At 39.1% G+C, this 25,755-nt stretch overlaps 2 protein-coding genes across 9 annotated transcripts in view; one reads left to right on the top strand and one right to left on the bottom strand.

The window, feature by feature from the left end:
- Window positions 1–25,755, top strand: part of CTNNA1 (catenin alpha 1) — a 320,722-nt gene that overhangs the window by 269,831 nt on the left and 25,136 nt on the right. For 7 of the 8 annotated variants that reach the window (XM_020908383.2, XM_020908385.2, XM_020908382.2 and 4 more), the window contains 3 exons: window positions 1,877–1,957; window positions 2,903–3,055; window positions 16,284–16,376. In XM_020908383.2, coding sequence (XP_020764042.1) covers window positions 1,877–1,957; window positions 2,903–3,055; window positions 16,284–16,376 — 327 coding nt within the window. Of the gene's footprint in view, window positions 1–736; window positions 883–1,876; window positions 1,958–2,902; window positions 3,056–16,283; window positions 16,377–25,755 lie in introns of all 8 variants that reach the window. The other variant, XM_070465443.1, reaches the window with a different exon arrangement.
- LOC110147117 (large ribosomal subunit protein uL24-like) lies at window positions 24,871–25,452 on the bottom strand. Its single transcript, XM_020908415.2, has one exon. It carries the CDS (start codon window positions 25,435–25,437, stop codon window positions 24,943–24,945), a length of 495 nt encoding a protein of 164 aa, XP_020764074.2. The 5' UTR covers window positions 25,438–25,452; the 3' UTR covers window positions 24,871–24,942.

The following is a 25,755-nucleotide window of genomic DNA, read 5'->3' on the forward strand; positions in this document are numbered from 1 at the left end:
GATTCATGTTGTGTGTTGCATCTTAAAGTGAATTTTGCTGTGTGAATGCAATTCCCTCAAAAGTCAAGTTTAAGAATTTGCTTTTATATAACTTTCTAAGTAAATCCTTCTACCTAAATTGAGGACATTTCTGGTTGCAAGTAATTAGGTGCTCATGAGGGCGTTGAATTCAACCTTTGAGTTTCAGATAACATGTTTTCTGAAATAAATGATTCTCCCCCCGCAACATAGCTAGATATAATGACAGATTGTACTAGGTTTACTTCTGAGTGAGTACTTGGGTTTCTATGAAATGTGCTGAGCTTTTCCTGATTTAAGCATTAATTATGAGGTCAGTTTGATTTTTTTTTTTTTTTTTTTTTTAATTTTAGCCACCTTTGCCTTAGATCCTTGTATTTTGATCTTTGAGGTTGTCAGTAACTAATTATTCTTGTCACATTCTTTTCTGACTGATGCCCATGAATAAACCACAGTTCATTCTTATAGGTAGAAGAAATTCTCATACTTCCTCAGTTTTTGTTGAGATTTTTTTTTTCTTAAGCCCATTAATATTAGTGAATTACTTAATTTTATTGACAGTCCAGGTGGAGAAAAGATTTGGAATGTGACCCTGACTAGATTTGATAGGGACCATATCAATGTTTTGGTTGTATTTCAACTTTTAATGTTTTGTCTCCTCCTCTCTTTTGCTGCATAACCTATATCCCTAAATGTTCCTTCTCTTTTTTCCTAATAGTCCAGAGATGAAGGCAGAGGGACAAGTATCATTGTCCACATTCAACAGATGGGAGATAAGAGAGAAACTGAGTAACAGATGTTAAAAGGCACTCAGAAAGTGTATAACTACATCTTCTTGGCTCTTCACCTTCTATACTGACTTAGGTAGATTATCTATATCAGAATGCCTTGAGGGCACCTATGGCTAGAGGAACACTGGGTTAAGTTCCTTTGTCCATTTGTATCTCTTCTGTAATTACTACATGCTTTACAGAATGAGCCACATTTGTTGACTGGGCATTTTGTAAGGAAAAGCTTTTAATATATTTCATAGTTTAACCTGATGTCTTACAAGGTATTTCTAAGCACATGGCTAGCTAGCTCTACCTGGGGTAACTACCTTTGTCCCTTTTCTTAAAACTACCATCAATTTTGATTCTGCTTAGAATGTCCCCCAAGGCAAATGTCCACTCAACCCCCTGCCCTCTTAAGAAATGCTGGTTTATATACCTCTCTCAGAGTGGCCGATATGTTCTTTTCTATGCAATACAATGGCATTAAGCTTAACCTAGACATTTTAAATAATCTTACAAAGCGTTCTTATTTGGCCTATATGATATACAGTATTAACTGAAGTAATCTTATAAAGCGCTCTTTTATTTGAGCTGTATAAAATACATTATTAACTCCTATCCATCATGATGCATCTTTGTTTTAAAACTTATTGTTTCACATTGTTTTAGTGCCAGGTGCCATCTTTCACATTTTGGCATTCCTCATATCTTAGAGTTCATCAGAATCGGATATTACCTTTTTTTTGCCTGCAGTTCAAGGAGAACTGGTTCATTAATGAAATTGTTGTATGCTGAACCTTGAATTAAAATATACATTGAATTTTTCCAGCAGAACTTTAAGTGAAACTCTTGCCTTTTGGCTTCTCTTGTTTTGGCAAAACTCCCTCAGTTTCTATCATTAAATAATATGGAGCCTGAGAGTTGTAAAATTAGGTTTTTATGAACAAAGCCATGTGGTGCTCTCCTCACTATATCCCAACTTGGGGCTTAAAAAAATTGATTTTTCAATGTTGATTTGAACTTATTGACTACCATTAAATTTTCTTATAAATTATGTAATATGCATCTCTTGCCTTGTTTTCCAGGCTGGACGTAAAGAAAGAAGTGATGCACTCAATTCTGCAATAGATAAGATGACCAAGAAGACCAGAGACCTGCGTAGGCAGGTAAGCTGAGAGAAGTGCTGATTGCTTCCCCAAGTTCTTGGTATTTAAAATGACTTGGGGACCTCAGAAAATACCCTGAAAGATCTTGTGATGTTAACTTACAAACAAGTAGAGATAGAAATTACATATTTGACTTGCCCCTTTCTGATTTTGATTCTTGGTGAAGATGTGTTTCTAGTACAGATATGCTGAGTATAGAGTTATTTGGGGCTCTCAGTTTTCTGAGTTTGTAAGTACAGACATCTTTCTCTTCATTTAATGTTAAAGAATCTCATGAACATTTTGGGAGCAAATTGAGTGTTAGCCTTTAAAAAAAAGATAGGATTGAATTTGTAAAGCAACATTAAGACTTAAAAAGAAGTTGTAATACAAACAATTTCCAGACTTAGTGGAGAAATATTTTATTGTTCATGTCTGATATAAAGCAAAATTAAAGATGGAATGTAGCTACCCATCATCGTTTTGGTAAAGTAATACCACAAATGGTTATAAAGGTAACTTTTCAGTTTTAGGGTTCATAGTGTGCTAACCCTATTCAGAAAGTGCTAACACCCTCTCCCTTCTCATTTTTATTTAGCCAGTTAGGCCAGTTATATTCCAGGGCTATGTGCTAATTCAATCTAGAGCTCATTTCTGTTGAGGTTTTTTTTTAAAAATTACTCCTTTAAGATAGAAGCTTTAGTTTTGTAATTCCCAAGAAAAAAGGGTTTTATTTTGAAAACTGAGATTCTGTTGCTGAAATGCTTTAACTGTAGTATAAGCTATTATCTCTGCAGTTGTATTTCCTGGGTTGCAGATTATATAACTGCATGGCTTACATGAGGGGTTCTCATATAAATGCAGCCAAATTGTCATGAATTTCCATTAGATTTAAAAGTGCAAGAGAAGAAAGCAATCTAGCTTTTTGGTAGAAACAAAATCAAATTTTTACAATTTAATTATTAGCTCCGCAAAGCTGTCATGGACCATGTTTCAGATTCATTTCTGGAAACCAACGTTCCACTTTTAGTATTGATTGAGGCTGCAAAGAATGGAAATGAGAAAGAAGTTAAAGAATATGCCCAAGTTTTCCGTGAACATGCCAACAAATTAATTGAGGTAAGTGTGTTAGCCGTTTTATTAACTATGGGTAACTTGGTGGTATGTGGTGATTTTTAACCATATTATTGAATCAGCTGAAGAATTTAGGGACTCATGTTATTTACAGTGTGTGTAAGACAAAAGTCCTTTGCATAATTACTTAAACATCTATCCAAAACTACCATTTTGGTAAGTTTACGTTAATTATGTACCTGATTAAATAAAAAAATAGTCCCTATTCCTGGAATCTTAACATCTCCACTTAGTGTTAATGCAGATACAGATAGATCATGACATGCTTAATCTCAGAAGACACTGTAGAAAATAGTGGCTAGAAGCTGGAGTTTAGAAGTCATACCTCCTGGGCTTGCATCTTGGCAAGTTACTGAATCCCTATGAATTCCATTTCTTATCCATAGAATGAGAATATACTAATGATGCCTATCTAGTTATTATTTTGAGATTTAAGAGATGATGTGTGTCAAGTGCTTAACCCTTTGCCTTAGAACAGCCTTGGCTCCATCGCCCTTTTTGGAAACTAAAGAAATTGGGAACTCCCTGGCCTTGCAGTGGTTAACACTTTACACTTCACTGCCAACGGCACAGGTTCAATCCCTGGTTGGGGAGCTAAGGCCCCACAAGCCTTGTGACGCAGCCACCACCTCCTGGCCCTAAAGAAAGAAGCAACCCTAACATGTTACTAATTAGATATGTTTGAATAGTAGAAATCTGTATGTTAGTGTTGCTTTGTTAAGGTGATAAGAAGAAAGAGTAAGTTGCTATTTAATTTCCAGGTAAGTTAGGCTAGCTCCTCCTACCTTTTGATTACTGAAATTATATTACTGTTTAATTGATTCATTATTACTATATTTCAAAAATTTGACACCCAGTAAGTATATGGCAAGTTATTTAATTTTGTAACCCGAATGTAAAACACCTAATATTTGGAGGAGATATTCTATAGACCATTTGGTAAATTGGTCATTATGTAACAACAGAAAATGAGCCTTTTATGTAAAATGTGTTTCTTGTACACTTGGATATATAGTGACATTAGGCCAGGTTAATACTGTAAAATAGCCTAAGGAAAGTATCAGTTATCACATTAAACATGTTACTAATTTTACATCTAGTTTTCTTTGAACATTGATCGTTATCCTTAACTGAATTAATTATGTACAAAATATGTAGGTCAGTCTTCTATTTAATGATTCTGACATTTGGTCCGAAGGCTTGCAGTTTGTGGCTCCATTAAGCATAATCTTTTCACAATAGTTGTATGACTGCATACGATATAACGTCCAAATATACAAAGATTGTCTTCAGGAAGCCAGCCTCATGTAAGTAGCCTGCATCTCAGAAAGTGTGCCTGTGAGATAGGAAGCAAGGACACTGCCAGCCCACAGCCTGGGGTAACAGGCAGCTGTAGTGGCATGGGAAAGGGCATCTGAAAGGGTGTGGCAGACTGAACCTTCAGGGCAGTCCTGGTCTGTTCTTCAGCTGGAGGAAGGTAACTTTTTAAGGACTTGCTGTACAGTCCTCAGCCTCTCCATCCAGCAGAACTGACACTTGCTGAGCATCTACTCTGTACCATGTATGGATGCAATGTATGCAAATAGTGTACATTCCTCAGGTAAGGAAACTAAGATTTAGGGAAGTTAAGTAACTTACATCCCTCTTAGAATGAAGGCTGTGCCACTCGGGCTCACTGGTGTAGTGGATAGCCTCATGCCCAGGAAGAAGCACTAGGTGGACCTGATGGCTTTGGAGAGCTTACTCTAGGAACTTTGTCCATGCTCATACTTCTTATTTCATTCTGAACTAACCAGGCGCCCAATAGTGTTCAGAGTTGGATATTCCCTGTCACAGCTCACTGCTGACTTTTTTCTCACCTCTCTACCCTCTCAGTGACCTCCACCCCCATCATCCCCCACACATAATAATATATGTATATTAAATGACACATGGCTTTTCATTGCTTGAGGCATAACCAAAGGCCTTGTAGTACCATTCTGCAAACATTTAAATTACTTTATGGTAATAGAGGTACTAAGATAAATAATTGCATGTGTGCATAAAAACAAAATGAATTTTTACAGTGTTTGTTATAGATTCTTCAATGACAGGCCTTCTCCTCCCCACACTAGTACTTTTGTATTATAAGGAAACACTCAATTAGTGAGAGACTTGTTTTAAGCAAAGGTAAAATACTCCATTGTGATTATTTTGTTAATCTCCTGCCATCTTCCTTTCTTTTTATTAATTTCCCATCTTGAGTGGAATCAATGTCTGCAGGCCAACTTTGGTTTTAGGGCCCTTTGCCGTTCTTTTCCTGAGGGTTTGGAGGAAGTGAGAGTGCTAAGTGAGAGTTGGGAAGGGCAGGTGTTGATAGGCCTCTGGCAGGAAAGGAAGAGCTCAGATTTTGCAGCCACTGAGAATTCTGCCAGATACTTTTGTTCTAAAATAATACAGTTCTGCCACTAACCACTTTACCTCCACAGGTAAAGGGTATAAAGCCCAGTAAGATTGTGCTCCTTGTAGATGCCAACTGCAAATTAGGGGGTCATATCTCACCTGTACTTCGAACCCAACTGTGTATAAATTCGAGGGTTCCCATGACCAACTCACTCTTCTGTTCACAAGATTGCCCTCATTACAAATGCCAGCTGCAAGTTTGGGGGTCCCCAGTCCACCCAATCTTCGGGTCAGCCAGCTACAAATTTGGAGGATTCCTTTGGGCCCACTTCAGGTTCAATAATTTGATAGAACAGCTCATAAAACCCAGGAGAGAGTTGTCCTTATGACTCCCATTTTAATGTAAAGGATGCAAATCAGGACCATCCAAATGAAGAGACACAGAGGTTGAAGTATGGGAAGGTCTCAGAGACAGAGTTTCCTGTTTTCTCCCAATGAATCACCCTCCTGGCACATTGATGGTTCACCCGGGAAGCTCAACTGAGTTTCATTGTCCAAAGATTTTATTGAAATTTCATTATGTAGGTGCGATTGATAGAATCCCTTCCTCCCCTAGACCTAGGTTTTTCCAGAAAGCCTCAGTCCTCTATAATCACATGGTTGGCATTGGCCTCCTCTTCCTGAGTTGTCTCATTAGTCTAACATATGTAGTGGCTCACCTCGAGTTACCTCATTAGCATAAGTGATGAGTAGCAAAGCAGTCCTAAAATCTCCTGAGAATTCAGAAGTAGTCCAGTGCAAAGACCAGACCTTTCTTGAAGGTACCACCTCCGCCATCTTGAAGGTACATGGAGTATATGGTTTTCAGTTAACTTGCTACCCAGCCATAAACACCACACAGAATAAGTGAGACAGGGCAGATTTGTGTGCCGCAGCTTTGTTGATCCTATTTGTGGCCAGTTACCCAGTGATTTACCACTTGTCTTATCTGGTGTTCCTTTCATTGTTTTACTTTTTGCTGGAGGTTTGCCGTTATGGAGCCTAGTTTTCTGATTGAGACCATCTCTTCTCTGTGCAGTAAGAGGTCCTTTCTCATAGAAGTATTGATTGTCCCTCTGGTGTGTAAATCCCATTCTGTTTAATACCCATGCATTGGCACTTACCCTTTCTTAGACACCTTCAGCAGTGGGAGACTCCGTTTTTCCAGAGGCATCACATTCCACTGGTGGATTCTCTGGTTGTAGGAATAGGGGGGCCACAGTCGTCTTCTCTGGAACTACCCCTGCCCATCTTTTTGTTGCTGTGCACAAGTGAATTGAGAGGAACTATAAGTGTAAAATATACATCTGATTTCAAAGATATGATATGGAAAAAGAATGTACTTAACAGATATCATTCAGTTCAGTTCAGTCGCTCAGTCATGTCCAACTCTTTGCAATCCCATGAACCGCAGCACGCCAGGCCTCCCTGGCTGTCCATCACCAACTCCCGGAGTCCACCCAAACCCATGTCCATCAAGTCGGTGATGCCATCCAACTATCTCATCCTCTGTCATCCCCTTCTCCTCCTGCCCTCAGTCTTTCCCAGCATCAGGGTCTTTTCCAATGAGTTAGCTCTTTGCATCAGGTGGCCAAAGTATTGGAGTTTCAACTTCAGCATCAGTCCTTCCAATGAACACCCAGGACTGATCTCCTTCAGGATGGACTGGTTGGATCTCCTTGCAGTCCAAGGGATTCTCAAGAGTCTTCTCCAACACAAAGTTCAAAAGTATCAATTCTTTGGCTCTCAGCTTTCTTTATAGTCCAACTCTCACATCCATACATGACCACTGGAAAAACCAAAGCTTTGACTAGATGGACCTTTATTGGCAAAGTAATGTCTCTGCTTTTAAATGCTGTCTAGGTTGGTCATATGGAGAAGGCAGTGGCACCCCACTCCAGTACTCTTGCCTGGAAAATCCCATGGACAGAGGAGCCTGGTAGGCTGCAGTCCATCAGGTCGCTATGAGTTGGACACGACTGAGTGACTTCACTTTCACACATTGGAGAAGGAAATGGCAACCCACTCCAGTGTTCTTGCCTTGAGAATCCCAGGGACGGGAGAGCCTGGTGGGCTGCCGTCTGTGGGGTCGCACAGGGTCGGACACGACTGAAGTGACTTAGCAGCAGCAGCAGGTTGGTCATAACTTTCCTTCCAAGGAATAAGCATCTTTTAATTTCATGGCATTAACTTTTTAATTGATTACATGTTGAAATGTATTATCTTGAGTTTAAGTATTATTTTTTCTAACCTCACCTCTTAATGTGGCTCACATTGTATTTCTGTTGGACAACACTAGTGTAGATGATTTCCTCAGACCTTTGAGAGGCTCTCTTCATTTTGCCTCTTGTCTGAATGCTCTCCACTGAAGTGCCAGCCCTTGTCAAACACTTGCTCCATGGGTGGGTGGATGGACGAAGTCCGACTGCCAAAGCTGCCATTGAGCAGTGACCTCACAGTCAGCCAGCTCCAGGGTTTTGTCTTCAGAGTTCCTGCTGCTCAGGTCCGTCTTCTCAGTTCTGGTCTTTGTGGGGGCAGTTGGGTTTTTTTTGATTCTGTTTTGACACTCATCCAGAATAAATTTCTTAGATTCAGTCTAGTGTTCTATCTGTCAAGACTGTTGCTGGCTTTACTGTTAATATTATTGACAACACCTTCCAAACTTGTCATTTCTTTCTTTTTTAAAAAATAAGCATATCTTTTCTCCTTTTATCCAATCTGATGTTCATAAAATACTGTCTGAGACAAGGCATGGGATAGAACCTTTCAGATTGCCACTAGAAATCATTGTGTTGATTGTACAATTCTTTGTATATAGTTTACCACTCAATCAGTTACAAATTCCTTAATTTTTGTCCCCCCAATAAAATAATGTAAAAAGGTTACGCCTTAATTTGGGATGTCATGTAAAGTTGTTTTGAATGTATTCATGGTTTCAGAGTAGTATTAGGGAAAGCATTCACTGAGAAATGGGAACCTTTTATGGTACACCACATTTTGTACACATTTCTCTGTACACCACATTTTGAAAATATGAGATTAGTTTGAAGAATAAAAACCATCTACTGACTCTTGAGATTTTAGGAACAGAAGTGAATTTCTCCAGCCCCTCTGTGTGGGCATAGTGTTTGGAAGGTTGTATGGTGCCTGCTGCCTACCAGATCCTTATTAAATGACTTTATGATTTTACTGGAAAAAGCAAATAACACTGTTTGCTGTGTGACTGCTCTTATTTTCTCAGGGTCTTACTAAGACCCTGATGCCGCACTACAGTTGTCAGTGGGATCTCTTAGCTCCACACATTGTATTGAGTTCCTTTTCTTAGGTGAAGGGTACATAAAGGTTGTGTGTCTCAAGGCCAGTGAGTAGGGGAGCAGGAGCTAAGGGTCCGTATTGATGAGCTGGTGACCCTTCTCACCACCATTTTCTTCTGTTCTGGAACATAGAGCCTGAGGGCTTGTCTTTCATCTGTTTATGAAAGGGCATGGCTATGCTTCATAATAACAGTAACACCTTTTCTGCCTGATTTTCTCCCATATCAAGTTAATGATTTCTTTATGTTGCTTGTCAGTTTAGTGTATTGAGGTGAAAAATTTGTTTTCTGTCAGAAATATTAACCTTTTTGTCATTAGTGCAACATCCATGTGTCCTTTTTAATTGCCTCATTCTTTGCCTACCTCCTTTGCTGTGGGCAGCTTAATAACTAAAGAGGAATCAGTTTTCCCTTTTTAATTTTGCTGTCCTCTGGATCCTTTTTCAGTTTCACGAATTGAGAGTGAAATAGGAAAAATACAATTCATGAAATCTTGCCTATAAAAACTATCATTTAGTATCCCTTTCCCCTCAGCCCCAGACATTGTATTAAAACAGGCCTCTTATTATAATGAACTTGCTACAATAAGATAGTGTTTCATTCACTGTCTTGTGAATTAAGAGCCAAAAAGTAAATACATTTGGTACAATTTTGAGCTGGATTATCATTGCTTGCTATGCCACTCCCCCAGTACCCCCCCCCACCCCCCCCCACCCCCAGTCCAAGTATTTCCCATTTTCTGGGACTTCATAGGGTATGATTTTATTGGCTTGAAATGTGTATTTTAACTGCAAATTGAGTGATCTGCATTGTAACTTTTATTCTGCGGTATGCAGAAAAGTGACCTTGAAGAAGCCTCTGTAAGGAGCATTTGAATTAAACAGTGACCTTATACAATTTACCTGTGACATCTTGGATATTTTCTCAGTATCTTTGTACAATACTGTAGGCTGAAATTCTTGCAAATGGCAAATCAAATGAAGCTTCAGTTTTCTAGTACTGTAGGATGTTTGCATGAAAGCAGTGAAGTATTCTTGGGGGAGAATGCTGACCTTGAAATTAGGAAAAACTTCCTAAGCATATTAAGCTTGATTTTCTCACATTTTCAAGGGTGTGCAATTTCAGATAAATGGGGTGTGCAAGACAAAAGTGTCTTGCATGTACTATTTTAACATCTTAACCCCAAACAAGCTTTTTTGGCTGAACTTAACCACCTACTCAAATTTTGGGATGGTCAGGTGCAGGCGATGGATGCATTTTGTTCTTAAGAAGCACTGAGAATCTCTTCTCTTGGAGCCTTGGTAGGAATGATTAAGGAAGCGCTCTGCTTCAGAAAAGAGTGTAATCCTGTTGCCTCACCAGTAGAGTTGGTGGACTACTGTTTAAACAGGTACCATTCCTAGCTTTACTGACTGATTAGAGATTAGACAGAAATAGGGAACTTTTTCAAGTGGTCCATATAGTAACACGTAAATGGAAATGATGACAGTTTCATCTGAGTGGTTATCTATACATGAAAAGCTTTTTAAAAATATCAAATAACAAAACTGTCTAAAATAGTTTATGATGTTTTAGTAAATTCACAGTTTCTAATCCTGTTACCGGAGATCCTTACATTTATATCCTGCCTCTTCTTAAAATTTGATTTGGTATGGCTCATTTTGAACAAAAACGTAAGATGAAGGTAGATGCTGAAAATCAGGATGCAGATGAGAAGTAACACACTTCTCATGTAACTATAATTGCCATGCTTGTGTTTCGTTGTGGCATTGCACTTCCTGGTAGCATGGAGGAAAGGAAGAAACACAATTGGTTGTGTAGTTTTTGTCTTTAGAATGGAGGAAGTATACCCACTTTTTCACTGGAAATAAGCCTATTGTAAGTAAAAAATATTCTCATGTGGGACTTTGACATAAGGAACAGGGAATGAGTTAATAGATAGGGCCCTCAATATTTTAGTAATAAATGTAGTGGCAGGTACCATGCATTTTTTTTTTTCCCTCCTCGTAAATTTCCTCTAAAAAGGCAAGGTCATAACATTCAGTTTACACCAAGTTGAGTCCAAACATCTGCTATTTGGTAAGGGCCTAACCCAGCACTTGTCCTTCAACCTCCCTGTGAAAATATTAGGGGAACTAAGGGGCTGTGAGTCCAGTACTTTCTTCCTGATCACCCCAGTGTAGCTTTCTTTTTTTAAAATAATGTTCAATGCTTCTGTGTCTTTGTGTTTTAAATGAGTCCTGCATAAGTTTAGTTATTGTTACTCAGGTTAGCAGGGGTTTTGTTGTTGTTGTTGTTGTTTATTATGGAGTTTTGTTCACTGAAGTGTGGCATGACGTGGATTCATTCTTACCACTGCATTTTTCTTCTCTTTTTCTTTTTAACCCACTGCTTTCATCCTTCCTCTATTTCTGACTCTATTTTTCTCTTTTGGATTGGTTGAGTCCTCCCACTTCTTCCTATTTTTTTAACCTCCTCTTCTTGTTTGGAAATCATACACTGTTAAACTAGTAGCAACTCTAGATGTTTTAAGCATGTATGTTTAACTCAGAGGTTGAGGTTAGTCAGTATCTTTTTCTCCTTCTGAAACAGTATGAGAATCTTAGAATGCTTTAACTTTAGTTATTCTCTAACTTAAATATTCTTGTACAATATTTCATTTCTCTAAATTTTTAGCCCCATGTTAGGCACCATTGGTGTTTTTTAATAACTTATTTCGACTTTGGATAAATTTTACTCGATATCATATTTTCATTGCTTCTCATTTCTTCTTGGACATTAAACCTTATGGGATTGTTTCCTTTTCCCTGAAGCATCTTTGTATGAAACGCCTTTAGTTGAGGCAGGAAAGATCTGTCTGGAATAAGTGCTCTGAGATTGGTTTTGTTCTGTCTTAATTTTTTATTTTGTCTTAATTCTTGAAAAAATACAGTAGTTTATTGGGTGTATAATCCTAGGACAATTTCCACCCCACCACCCTCTTCAGGGATTTGAAGGTGTTATTACCCTGTCTGTGGCTTCCATTGTTGCTGTTGAGAAAGCAACAGGCAGTCTCACTGAGCTTTCTTTGTAGATAATTTGTTTTTACTTTTTGGCTGTTTTTAAAATCTTGGCTTTGTTCTAAAGCTTTACTTCAGTGTGTCAGAGTGTAGATTTCTTTTTATTTACTCCGCTTAAAATGTCTTCCCAAATCTGAAAATTTTTTCATTGTCACCTACCTCTTTGAGTATGGCCTCTTCCCCTTTCTCCCTGTATTCCCTCCTGAAATCCTCACAGTAGTAGACAGTCCCAATTTATCTTGCATGCTTCTTAATTTATGGATTCCGTGTCATGAAAATGTCTTGGTTTTCCTGAATAATTTCATCAGTTTGACTTTCCAGATTAATAATTCTCTTTTCAGCAGTGTCTTGTCAGTATTATTTTAAATTTCTAGAAATGGTAGTCATTATTACTTTCCTCTTGATACTCTATTTTGATCCTTCTCAAGTCTGCCTAGGTATTTTTGAGTGTGTTTTTCCTTTTCTATATTTTGTATACTTTGTTATTTCAAAAAAAACATTTTTTAATACTGCACTTTTGATTATTTGATTATTTGCAGTCATGGATCCAATTACACAGTTCTTTTGCTTACTTTTGCCCAAAATCCCTATTTCCTTGTATGAAAGTGAAAGCAAAAATTGTTCAGTCGTGTCTGACTCTTTCCCACCCCGTGAACTATAGTCTGTGGAATTCTCCAGACCAGAATACTGGAGTGGATAGCCTTTTCCTTCTCCAGGGGATCTTCCTAACCCAGAGATTGAACCCAGGTCTCCCTCATTGCAGATGAATTCTTTACCAGCTGAGTTTGGTGGGTTCAAATTTCTGGTATTTCACATGTGGGAGTTCTTTGAGGCCTGGGTTTAGATTACCTTCCATCACTGAAAATTTCCATTTATATTTACTTCTGCCAGTTGCTTATAGATGCTAATACATGATTGAGGTATAATTTATAGACCATAAAATTCACCCATTTTAAGTGTACAGTTTAGTTGTTCTAAATTTACGTAACTGTGCAGTCATCATCGTAGTCCAGTTCGGAGCTTTCTTATCATCCATGTGTGCTTCACTTTGGGGTAAGCTATCTTATTTCTCCTGATAAAATCGTCAAAAGGCCCTTCCCTGGAAATTGGAAAGTTAGAAGCTTAACCTCTGTTCCATCATCTTTTCTTCTGTGGGTTTGGAAATGATTGTTAAAAATTTCTTGAGTGGTTCTGATATTTATATGATGTGCAGTTGGGACTTCTCTCTTCCTATATGGCAAGTTTAGAAAAGTTGATTGTATTATTACTTTGGATTTTTTTGAGAGTACAGATAGCTTAACCATTTTTAAAGAAGAACTCTCAGGTGATAGCTTGACCTAAAACCATGTAGCAAGTGATACAGGTTTTGAGCTTCAACTTTATGGCCTGCTACTCAGGTTGTGGGGTCATTACTTAGACTTAACAGCTTCCTGTTTCACAGTTCTTCTCACTTGTTTCACCTCCACAACAGGTATAGACTACTGTGAGAGTAGGTCATTAATTTATTACTAAGCACAAAAAGAAATCTCTTTTTTTCTTCCTGTAAAGGTTCCAGGTTAAGGGGCAGTAGGAAGCAACTTGTGTTTGACTTAAATTTTAAATTTATTTAAAGTCATTAACACATGTATAATAGGAAAATTTGTCATAATGATATAGTTTTTCTGCCTTATAACTTTGCTTAATAACTTTTATTTAAATAAAGAAGTTCTGGAGCTTTTCTCAGGGTCTGAAAAGTTGTCTTTTCTGTCATGTACAGATGTCATATTTGTTGATTTTACACAGCTTGGCTGTGACAATTTTTTTCCACACAGCACAAATTATTACTAAAACCAGAAAAGCCCAGGGCTGTTTTTTTGGGTAGTTGAAAGTTTTCTGAAATGTTGTGCTTGTCTACAAGGTCCACACTTAAATGGAATAGGCAGAGGTAGTGCAGAAGCAGAGTCACAGTTTCAAAGGTGGGAGTCATAGTGTCAATCTTAGCCTACCTCTTAGATTAGCGGGAATCACAGACATTTAAATTATTAATACATGAAGTTACCGTGGTTGTAAAGGTAAGACAATTTATTCCCAAAGCAAATTAAAGACTCATCACTCTCCAAAGTCTCAGCTCTATTAGGTTCTCTGTGGAAGTCAGCTGCTTTGAGTGCTTTTAATTCAGACTTTAGAAACTTCTTCAGTCTAGTTAGCTGCTATCCAAATTTCTAGAGTCCCACAGAGATTATTTAGGAAGCCCCTTCCCTCATACCCAGCTTTCATGGCAGTCTAGCCTGCCACTAGTATATGAATTTAGCTTCTAAGAGAGCTGTGGTTGAGATGTTGCATTTGCACATTTGTCATTGTTAGAAGTGAGTAGCCCTGTCCCTGGAGGGTGAATTGAAGCTCATTCATCTGGAGAAGACTGTCAGTGACAGGCGCCCGCTTCCTCCTCCCAGGGCAGGCAGGGTGGCCTCCTGAAACAGGCAGTGTACTCTTGCAGAAGATTACTGCTTCAACAGTACATCAGAAACACTTTAATGTTTTAAAATAAAGAATCAGTCTTCCATAACTTTTGTTAGGATTTGTGTCGGAAAACAGGAATGATGGTATAGAGAATTAAGCCATTTCAGCTTTAGATAATACTTGTTGTACTCATTTGTTTCTTAACTTAAATATTTTTTCTGAGTTTTACAGATTCATAAAATTGGGAGAATATAGAATTGTGTGGTGGCTAGAGAGCTGAAGGCAGAAACAGTGACAGGCCTTCCTGAATCTAACATTTGACTGGCCTCCTAAAATGGTGGGCATGGGGCGGGACCAGGGGTCTTTGTTAGTCCCAAATTGCTAATTCAGTCATCAGCCTCCAATTTTATATTTGGTTTCAAAATGCCTTCTTAAGGCAGTGAAGCAATAGAAGCTATGGTTTTGTAAACACTTCTAATTAAAGCTTTCTCCTTCGGTGGAGCACCATAAAATGTATATTTGAGGAATAACATTTGTAAAAGTTTTATGTCATATTTTGCAGCACTTTAAAGCAAACAAATAGAAATCAACAATCAGTTCTATAGGTTGTCGTCATGAATAGAAGTGCCTGTTTGCTCACATCCAGTTGACACTGGAAAGTGGAATTGTAACCTTCAGGGAGTGTAAATGTTACTTCTTTATGTGATTTTGAAGGCCCCTACACATTAAAATCGGACTTAATTTTCTTTTTCCATAATTTTTGTGTTTAAATTGCATGTTCTTTTGTTTCTCCTTATGATTAAGCATTGCAGGATTCTAGTTATGATAGTTAGCAGTCTTACAGAAAGCTGATAATCCCTAACTGTAACACTGCAAACAACAGTAATGGTATATAGTTTTTCTTGTGCCTCTATGTGCTTAACTTGGCTGGAGCAGTGAAAATCAAAGGTTATTGCCATTGCCCTTGTTTACTGTGGCATTTTAAGTTCTCAGAGTGTGCCTCTGATACTCAACTGCCTACGTGTCTATCATTCATAACTCAGTTTGCAACTGGGGAGAAGATATCTCTTAGCACCATGTATTCAGTAGGTCCTTGGTACTGCCAGCAGAATTGGCAAGCCTATTTATTTAGAAACATGGATAAGTGATCACGGCCCTAGCAGCCACTATAGAGCAATATTCAGCACAGCCAGAGCTTCAGCAGAGGAAATATGACACAACTTGGAAAGATTGTTTCTGGCCACATGAGTAGTGTCATTGAGGCAGTTGGATGGGAAGGTAAAGATTTGAGTTCAAACGAAGTAGTATCATTCAGGAAAGAGTCCAGCTGTCAGTGCTTTTAAGAAACCAGTTGAAGGACAGTTTTGCTCTTAAGTATGGGATATCATCTATGTTTCTTTTTCCATTTCTTATATGAGGATGGTCTTAAGTCCATCTCAGTGTGTTAATGCTGTTCTTTTATATTTGAAAAATAGCCTCACATTCAAATAAAACTCATCTTGACTTTAAGTATCCATTCACCTGTCAAATGAGAACAGCAACTTAGAATTTCGATTCCCTTCCTTCAGGAATAGCTGCGAAATACATTTTTATTGTAGTTGCGGGTACCAGTGATTCTCTAGTGCCTCGGTTCCTTAGCTTTCCTCACATCACTGCTCATACCAGCAGACCCTTGTTCTGAGGTTACTATATAGGCAGGTTAGAACCCATGTAAAACTGGTGGGTTACAAGCCCTAGGATCTCTCAGGGTTCTGCCACCAACTTACAGTTTGACATGTGTTAGGAGTCTGTTTAATTTCCTTAGCACAGAGCTAAAAAATTTGTCCTCATAAGCAGGTAATCAGTCTGTGAGAAATAAAACACCTTTGGTGCTTTTTTCATTTGTTCTCTAAAGGTCAGGGATGGGGTAGATGTACATTTGTTTTCCTTTGCAGTCAAAAGAGAAAAATCTTCAAAGATCTTTTTTTATCTTTTCTTCTAGGTTGCCAACTTGGCCTGTTCCATCTCAAACAATGAAGAAGGTGTAAAGCTTGTTCGAATGTCTGCAAGCCAGCTAGAAGCCCTCTGTCCTCAGGTAAAGTACAACCAGCAGTGTTTAAGCTATCACCAAATTGGATTTGAGTTATTAAAGTGGAAATGAATTTTATTTTATGTTTCATTTTTAGGATCTTAGTTAGAAGCCTTGAGGACAAAATACTGATCATAGTCCATGTAGAGAAATGTATGTTTAACTTCCAGTGATATTTCCTTCAGGCGTCATGTTACTGTCTCCTAACCCTTCATTTAAAATCTATAGCCTTTTTCACTGCTGGCAAACGGAGGGCAGGCAGTGGCCATTCCTAAGGGCCTTTCTAAGGGACGGCCACCTGCAACATGTGGTGGTCCTGGCATCAGGATTGTTACCCCATGAGCCTGAAAGGATAACTGCTGCCCACCCACACTGCATCTTTATGCCCAGTGTTTGGATCTAGTTAGAGGGCATGAGATTCAAGAACTGGAAGCCTTAATCTGCTGTGTTCTGAAGTACCCTTATGATACAGATACTAATAAGGTATTTCAGCCAACTACTGGTAAAACTTGAGAACTTTTCTCCATTTCTAATGGCATATTGTAAGGCTGGTGATGAGGCTAGGTTAAGCATCTGGGGCTTTAGAAAGACTCTGAAGCACGCAGAAGAATGCTTGTTTTGTTAAATGTTAGATGAGCTGCTCCCTCCCGTGAGGTGTGCTGATCCTGTTTGTGTGGCTTGATACTCCATGCCTCTCACAGGGGTTTCTGAGTAGTATCGGTGCTGTTTTGGTGGAAGAGGTTGCCTCTCCAGTTTCTCAGGCAGAGAATGGTCATGGGCATACTCTGAAGATATACATTAAACTTCTTTCTAAATGTCCTGCCAGATGACATTGACCACAAATAAAGAGGAATAAACCAAGGGAACTAGAGATAAGAGATCACAGCAATGAAGTTTCTGTGTTATGCTTGCCACCAGCTTTAAGATGCACCGTAACCATTACTTTGACTCTTTCATATGCATGATTCCTGACCAAAATAAGTAAAGACTGATGATTAATCTGGGATTCTGACTGGTACGCCGGTTAATTAGGGCATTTGTTCTCTTTCTCAACCATGTGGGTTAGTTTGCGAATGAAAGTTGCTTCCTCTGGGTGTTAGTGAGTTGGGTCAGCTGTGGATCCACATGATCTGATCAATGTTTCCTCAGCTTTAATCTAGTCATTAAGTCTGTTTGGCCAGTCAATAAGCATGGTGAATTTAATCACTTCCGGAAAGTTCATGGATGATCAAGTTGTATGAAATAAATTTAGAGCAGATTTTACAGACTTGGCATTCTTTTCTCAGGTTTGCCATATTACCCTATCAGTGCTTTATTTTTAATGCCTTTGGTTCTCCATTTGATTTTTAAATGTTGAAAAGCGACAATGCTTTCACATGTCGGCTGAAACAGATGGTAACATACGCTGATCACACCTACTAAGAGTATTTATATAAATGATCTTAAAGCCTTGAAAAAGAGAGTCTAGTAGATTCTAATAAGAGTGATGGTGTACATAAGTCACGTTTAGCTGGGACTTGTTGCCCAGGCTTTAGGTTGCGTCAGAAAGCATCTTTTCTCCCTCTCTTTTGTAGTTTATTTCTCCTACTACAACAGACCTCAGGACAATACCCAGATGATGCCTGATTGGGTATCGAAAGAAAGAAAGTGAATTTACTCAGTTGTGTCCAACTCTTTGCGACCCCATGGAGTGTAGCCTGCTAGTCTCCTCCGTCTGTGGAATTTTTCAGGCAAGAGTACTGAAGTACCATTAGTTGCCATTAGGTGTATGTCCTCGATAAAAAGGTGTTACTTGGTGTGATTATTCTCCCAGATTCTCTCCCAGGCTCCTTCCTACCCTGGCTCGCAAACAGGGCTGGGCAGGTTCAATGACAGCAAATACAGCAGACATTGCAGGCACGGTAATGGCAATCTGGATAGCAGGCGCCATTTCTGAATGAGGTAACTGACTCCATTCCAGCCCATTGTCGCTAGATTCTTTCTTTATTTGTAAAGAAAAGTCCGCAATTCAGATTTTTTGTTAAGTTCCAATTTTAAAGGATTGGTAACTAAAATTGTGAAATTCTTTGAGGAGGGTAAAACAAATTTCTGAGCGCTGCATCTCACCTACCCTGGCCCTTCATACTCGAAGGACCTCTCCTTTAAGGTGGCTAATGGCTGTCCCTCTCTGCAGCCTGGTACCGGCAGTGATGTCAGGCATCACTGGCTTGTTTGATAAGTCCTAGGCAAGCTAATCAACTTGAATAAACTAGTTAGTTAATTCACCAGTAGTTTAACATGGTGTTTAATATGCTGTAGCATGTAGACAGTATTAAAGTGTATGTTTCTTTGAGGCTACTGTCAGCATCCGTCCACCATATAGAATATGTGTTGGGTTTTTCCAGTCTCTTTATGTTTCATACCCATACTGCTGCATTCAGGCAGCCCTGGCCCCTCTTTTGGGGGCTTTTCTGTGACCGCACCTATAGTGTGGAGTTGGCTCCTAGACCTTATTGGAGGGGAGAGATGACAGATGGAACCTGTAGAGCAGTTTTCTTCCCCATCTTTCCATTCATCTAATAGATTAACTTTTGAAATAGGAAATTCTGTTCTAAAGTACTGACTTTTTAGGAGTTAAGTGATTTTAACTCGAAATGTTTGTGGTATTAAAGTTGAGTTCAGACGAAGTAACCTGAAGGTGGATTTATTTTGTTGCTTGGGGGAGAAAAGCACCCACATTTTTTGGTGATTTACTGTTGTCATGAGTAGGGAAGAAAGTAGGTCAGCACTCTCTGCATTGCCTTCTGCTTTGTGTCTGCAGTATCTCACTGTTTTCCAGAACAGGGACCTACCTCCATCTGAGCAGATAGCACCAGTCTCACATGCTCTTATCAGGAAAAAAAAAAAAAAAAAAATCAAACTGTTCTGGAAAAGGACCTGATTCTCCTTATCATCTCACTCATGGTTGTGCTCAAGTCTTACTTCTTGGTAGCTGCTTAAAAGATTTTCATTTTTCAGTTCATCCAGTGCTGGTCAAAACAAAGTGGAAAAACCCTGCCAACAGCAGGTTTCTGACAATTGAGTCTTTAAAATCGGAGAAGGGCATTTTGGAGATTATCTCACTTAATATTTTATTTTTCTTAGTTCATTATGCAAGAATGAGCATTGTACATTTAAGTTAATACAAATCTGGCAGTTTAATATTTCATATGGCTGGGTTTAATGCATGGCCTTTCTTGGAAATTTAAGCAAGGGTGAATCAAGTCTTTGAAGCTGCTGCTTTATCTACATTTTTTTGTCCTTTTTTGGGTGGGAGGGGTGGATTTCTCGCTAACTGAATAGAGAAAGAAGAAATGTTCTTACGTTGTTTTTTCTTCAGCCTCCTTAGATTTATCTTTCATATTATTGTTTTTCCCATTGTGCTATGGGAATTCTGATCATTTTTGTAGCTAACAGGCTTGATAAGCATTTGTTGTTGTTCAGTCCCTATCAAATAAGTATAAACTCAGACAGGCCTGGTCTGTACAGTTAATGAGAAAACAGACAGCTCTTAAATGAGCTGAGGCATACCAGCCAGGGAAGCCTGTGGCATCAAGCTCTCATTCATATGTTATTATCTCACCTTTCTACTTCTGATTTTCTCTAATATTTTTACACAGTAATTGCACAGAAGAGCTTAAAGGAGATGCTTCTGACTAAAAGTTTTCTCACAGCATTTTTTGTGTCTCTTTCCTCCCTTAACCCCCTCTGATGGATGTCTGCAGGTAACAGGGCCCCAGCAACACTCTGGTCTCCTTGTATATTGATACTGGCCTGTTGTTTTGTTTTGTTGTAAAGTCTGATTTACATACTGTAAGAGGTTTCCCTCTCTCATTTTCTCGAAAAGTCTATATAATTGGTGTTAGTTCTTTAAATGTTTGGGGAGGATTTATCAATGAAGCCGTCTGGCCTGGAATTTTCTATATGGGAAGATTTTCAACTAAATTGTTTAAATTATTATTTAAACAATAAGAAATTATTTCTTTAATAGATATAATATTCAGATTATTTGTTTAAATATTTAGCTGTTTATTCTTGACTGACTTTTGGTAATTTGTATTTTATCAATTGCTACTCTATTATTTTTTTCCTTCAACTTGCTTTGGGTTTATTTTCGCCTTTTTCTAGTTTCTTAAGTTAGAAGTTTTTAAATCATTGCTTTAACACCTTCTCTTCTAATGTAACGTGTAATGTTGGTGTGCAGCTTCTCAGATTGCTCAGTGGTAAAGAATCTGTCTGCCAGTGCAGGAGACGCAAGAATTGGGTTCAGTCCCAGGGTGGAGAAGATCCCCTAGGGTAGGAAATGACAACCTGCTCCAGTATTCTTGCTTGGGAAATCCCATGGACAGAGAAACCTGGCAGGAGCTACAGTCCATGGAGTCGCAGAGAATCGGACAGGACTGAGCATAGACACACATACACAATGTTGGTGTGTACGTTAAATCGCATTATTGGGATGGTCAAGGAAGACCTCACTGAGAGAGTGATGTAGAAGCAAAGACCAGAAAGGAGATGAGAGAACAAGCCAGAGACTGTGTCTGAGGGGAGAGCAGTCCAGGAAGAGGGAACAGCAAATATAGAGACTTTGAGGAAGAAGGGGTTTGATTTAGGTCGTACCTGAATGGTCTAGTGGTTTTCTCCACTTTCTTCAGTTTCAGTCTAAATTTGGCAATAAGGAGTTCATGATCTGAGCCACAGTCAGCTCCTGGTCTTGTTTTTGCTGACTGTATAGAGCTTCTCTATCTTTGGCTGCAAAGAATATAATCAATCTGATTTCAGAGTCGACCATCTGGTGATGTCCATGTGTAGAGTCTTCTCTTGTGTTGTTGGAAGATGGTGTTTGCTGCACCCTTCCTCAGCGATCAATGCAAAGAAATACAGGGAAATAATAGAATGGGAAAGACTAGAGATCTCTTCAAGAAAATTAGAGATACCAAGGGAACATTTCATGCAAAGATGGGCTCAATAAAGGACAGAAATGGTAGGGACCTAACAGGAGCAGAAAATACTAAGAAGAGTGGCAAGAATACACAGAAGAACTGTACTATAAAGATCTTCAAGACCCAGATAATCACGATGATTACTCACCTAGAGCCAGACATCCTGGAATGTGAAGTCAAGTGGGCCTTAGAAAGCATCACTACAAACAAAACAAGTGGAGGTGATGGAATTCCAGTTGAGCTATTTCAAATCCTGAAAGATGATGCTGTGAAAGTGCTACACTCAATATGCCAGCAAATTTGGAAAACTCAGCAGTGGCCACAGGACTGGAAAAGGTCAGTTTTCATTCCAATCCCAAAGAAAGGCAATGCCAAAGAATGCTCAGACTACCACACAATTGCATTCATCTCACACGCTAGTAAAACGATGCTTAAAATTCTGCAAGCCAGGCTTTAGCAATATGTGAACCGTGAACTTCCAGATGTTCAAACCGGTTTTAGAAAAGGCAGAGGAACCAGAGATCAAATTGCCAGCCATCCACTGGATCATCAAAAAAGCAAGAGAGTTCCAGAAAAACATCTATTTCTGCTTTATTGACTATGCAAAAGCCTTTGACTGTGTGGATCACAATAAGCTGTGGAAAATTCTTCAAGAGATGGGAATACCAGACTACCTGACCTGCCTTTTCAGAAACCTTATGCAGGTCAGGAAGCAACAGTTAGAACTGGACATGGAACAACAGACTGGTTCCAATTAAGAAAAGGAGTATATTGTCACCCTGCTTATTAACTTAAATGCAGAGTACAACATGAGAAATGCTGGGCTGGATGAAGCACAAGCTGGAATCAAGATTGCCGGGAGAAATATCAATAACCTCAGATATGCAGATGACACCACTCTATGGCAGAGAGTGAAGAACTAAAGAGCCCCTTGATGAAAGAGGAGAGTGAAAAAGTTGGCTTAAAGCTCAACATTCAGAAAACTAAGATCATGGCATCCGGTCCCATCACTTCATGGCAAATAGATATGGGGAAGCAGTGTCAGATTTTATTTATTTGGGCTCCAAAATCACTGCAGATGGTGACTGCAGCCATGAAATTAAAAGACGCTTCCTCCTTGGAAGGAAAGTTATGACCAACCTAGACAGCATATTACAAAGCAGAGACATTACTTTGTCCTCAGAGGCCCGTCTGCTCAAGGCTATGGTTTTTCCATTGGTCATGTATGGATGTGAGAGCTGGACTATAAAGAAAACTGAGCGCCGAAGAATTGATATTTTTGAACTGTGGTGCTGGTGAAGACTCTTGAGAGTCCCTTGGACTGCAAGGAGATCCAACCAGTCCATCCTAAAGGAGATCAGTCCTCGGTGTTCATTGGAAGGACTGATGTTGAAGCTGAAACTCTTAATACTTTGGCCACCTGATGTGAAGAGCTGACTCATTTGAAAAGACCCTGGTGCTGGGAACGATTGAGGGCAGGAGGAGAAGGGGACGACGGAGGATAAGATGGTTGGATGGCATCACCGACTCAATGGACATGGGTTTGGGTGAACTTTGAGAGTTGGTGATGGACAGGGAGACCTGGTGTGCTGCAGTTCATGGGGTCACAAAAATTCAGACATGACTGAACGACTGAACTGAACTGAGGAAGAGGGGTGAAATATCTAACAGGAGTGTGAATGGTATAGAGCCTTTTATAGGCCATGGTAAAGCATTTGATTTTTTTACTTTGAGTCACATGGGAAGCCATTGATGGGTTTTGAGTAGAGAATTAACATGATCTAACTTTGATTTTATCAAGGTCTCTCTGACTTTGGTGAGGAATGATAGAGAGACACCCTAGGAAGCTATGGTAAGCAGAATAATGTTCTGTCCCCACCCCCAGTATCCTAATTACTAAAACCTGTAAATATATTGCCTTGTATGGCAGAAGGGACTTGGCAGAGGTAAATAAACTAAGGATCTTAAAATGGTTAAATTAACCTAGATTATCCAGTAGGTCCCTAATATAATCGCAAGGGTCCTTATATGAGGAAAGCAGCAGTGTTGGCATCAGAGAAGATGTGATCATGGAACCTGGAGTTGGAGTGAAGTGGCCACAAGCCAAGGCATATGGGTAACCTCTAAAAACTGGGAAAGACAAGGACTGGATTCTCCTCCCCTAGAGCCTCTGGAATGAACATTCTGCTAACACTTTGATTTTAGCTCTGTGAGACCCACTTTTGACTTCTGCTCTTCAGAGTTGTAAGATTACACATTTGTGTTGTTTCAAGCACAACTAGTTTTGTGATAATATGTCACAGCAGCATAGGAGACTGAAACAGAGGCAAGAGTACAGTGGAGGTGGTAAGCACTGGTTATAGAGTCCAAATATATTTTGAAGGTGGAATTTACTGAAGGATTAGTGAACTCAGGGGAAAGAGAAGAGTCAGGAAAAATTCCAGGTTTTGATCCTAAGTAACCAGAAAGATGGAGCTATCATTTATGTTAATTTTGTGGTGCCTGTTAGACATGCAAGCAATAAAGTCAAGTTTAGGGAAGAGGTCTGGACAAAATATATAAATGTGGGATTCTTTAACACATACATGGTGCTTAAAGTCATGAGCCTTGATAAGTTCACCAGTGGAATGCATAATCCCAGAATAAAAAGGTCTGGGAAATAAAACTGGGGTTCCCTGATATTTAGAGTTTGGGGAGGTGAGCAGTATCCAGCAAAGGAGATTCAAGAAGTATTATGGACCAGAAGAGCACCAGAAGCTCACTCTATCTGGGAAGATAAGTGGGGAAAATGTTCCTAGGAAAGAGTCATTATTCATGTCAGATGGTTGTAGAATGTGACCAGAAAATTGATCCTTGGATTGAGCAACATACTCACAGATGATCTTGGACAAAGAAGTTTAGGTAGAATTTAGGAGATCCAGTAGAGTGGATTCAAGAGAAAAGAGATGAATTGAATACAGCAAGTTGATAGCTCTTTCAAATTAAATGTAAGGATAATGGAGACATGGGGTGGTAGCATGTAGTACATACAGGGTTGAGAGTGACTTTTGCTTTTTATTTTTAGTTGGGAGCTTTTTTTTAACGTTCAGTTGATGGAAATAATCCAGTAGAAGGGAAATACCAATAATAAAGACTAGAGCGGAGAGAATTACTTGGATATTGTCCTACAGTAGAGGAGAGGAAGTGAGATCCTGTGGATGACTGGCAAGACTGTTCTGATAGGAGCATAGAAAGGAACATTCACAGTTAAAAAGAGGTAAGACAGCATGTGGCATAAATGCAGGTAAATGGATAGATGCAGTGATAAGATTTGCATATATTCTCTTTTGATTGTATTCATCTTTTCATTTAAATAGGAAGCAGAGCTATAAGCTGAGAGTGATGATGTTCTCAGAAATGTGACAGGTTTGAGGAGAAGATACAGAATAATTACTCTTTTAGAGTCCAGACTTGAGGAGAGGAAGATACTGATTGGACTAAGGAAATCTAGTTCTCTTGCTGTCCCCAACACTGTGAGTCCTCTTGAAGTTGAGTGATAGATATTTTATTTTATTTTATTTTTTATTTTTTTTTCATTTTAACAGTTTTTAATGAAAGCTGTAGACAAGATGACTTTATTCCTGCATCTTCTCAATTGTTTCTTCCTTATATTTGCCCTTTTCCTTTCCTACTTGGCGAGATTTGGCTTTACATTCGAGGATCTTTTTGTGGTCTTTGTCCAGTTTTAGTCTGGTGATAACCACCTTGCTGGGGTGAATGCCCACATGGACAGTTGTGCCATTAGCCTTCTCCCACTGCACTCGTTCAATGTAGATGACGTATTTCTTCCTGTAAACCTGGACCACTTTGCCAATCTGCTGCCCTTTGTAGTGCCCTCGTACAACCTGAACTTCGTCGTCCTTTCGGATGGGTATGGATCGAACGTTGTACTTCTGTCTCAGCTCTTTAGAAAGAGGAGAAGACATAATTTTCCTGCGAATGTGGGAAGGCGCATTGAAATGCCTTTTTCGATTCTTGCTTCGGTCAGAAGTCACAAAGGGATTGAACTTCATTTTGGCCGCCGGCCGAAGTTGAGTGATAGATATTTTAAAGTGAGTTGCATTCAACATGATTGGGAGCAGGAAATCATGAGTTTTATTTTGGAAATGTTTATTTTGAAATACCTGAGACATCTGAGTAGAGCTGTTGGGTATGTAGTTAGGAAATGAGTTGGGAGCTAGAATGAGTGGTCTGGGATGGAGATGTGGGAGTAGTTGGCACATGGGTGGTATGTAAAATCATGAAACTAGAAATTGCTCACAGGTGGGAGAAGTGTAGAACAGCATAGGATCAAGCCTTGGAACTCAAGCATTAGTGGAAGAAGATGACAGCAAAAGAGACACAGAAGTAGCCAGAATGGTGGGAATGAAACAGGAAAAGTATTTGAC

This window comes from Odocoileus virginianus, chromosome 3, assembly GCF_023699985.2.
Source record: "Odocoileus virginianus isolate 20LAN1187 ecotype Illinois chromosome 3, Ovbor_1.2, whole genome shotgun sequence".
In the NCBI taxonomy this organism is placed as follows: domain Eukaryota; kingdom Metazoa; phylum Chordata; class Mammalia; order Artiodactyla; family Cervidae; genus Odocoileus; species Odocoileus virginianus.

Coding starts and splice junctions, on each gene's coding strand:
- LOC110147117 (XM_020908415.2), bottom strand. CDS start 25,437: ATGTTGAATGCAACTCACTTTAAAATATCTATCACTCAACTTCGGCCG.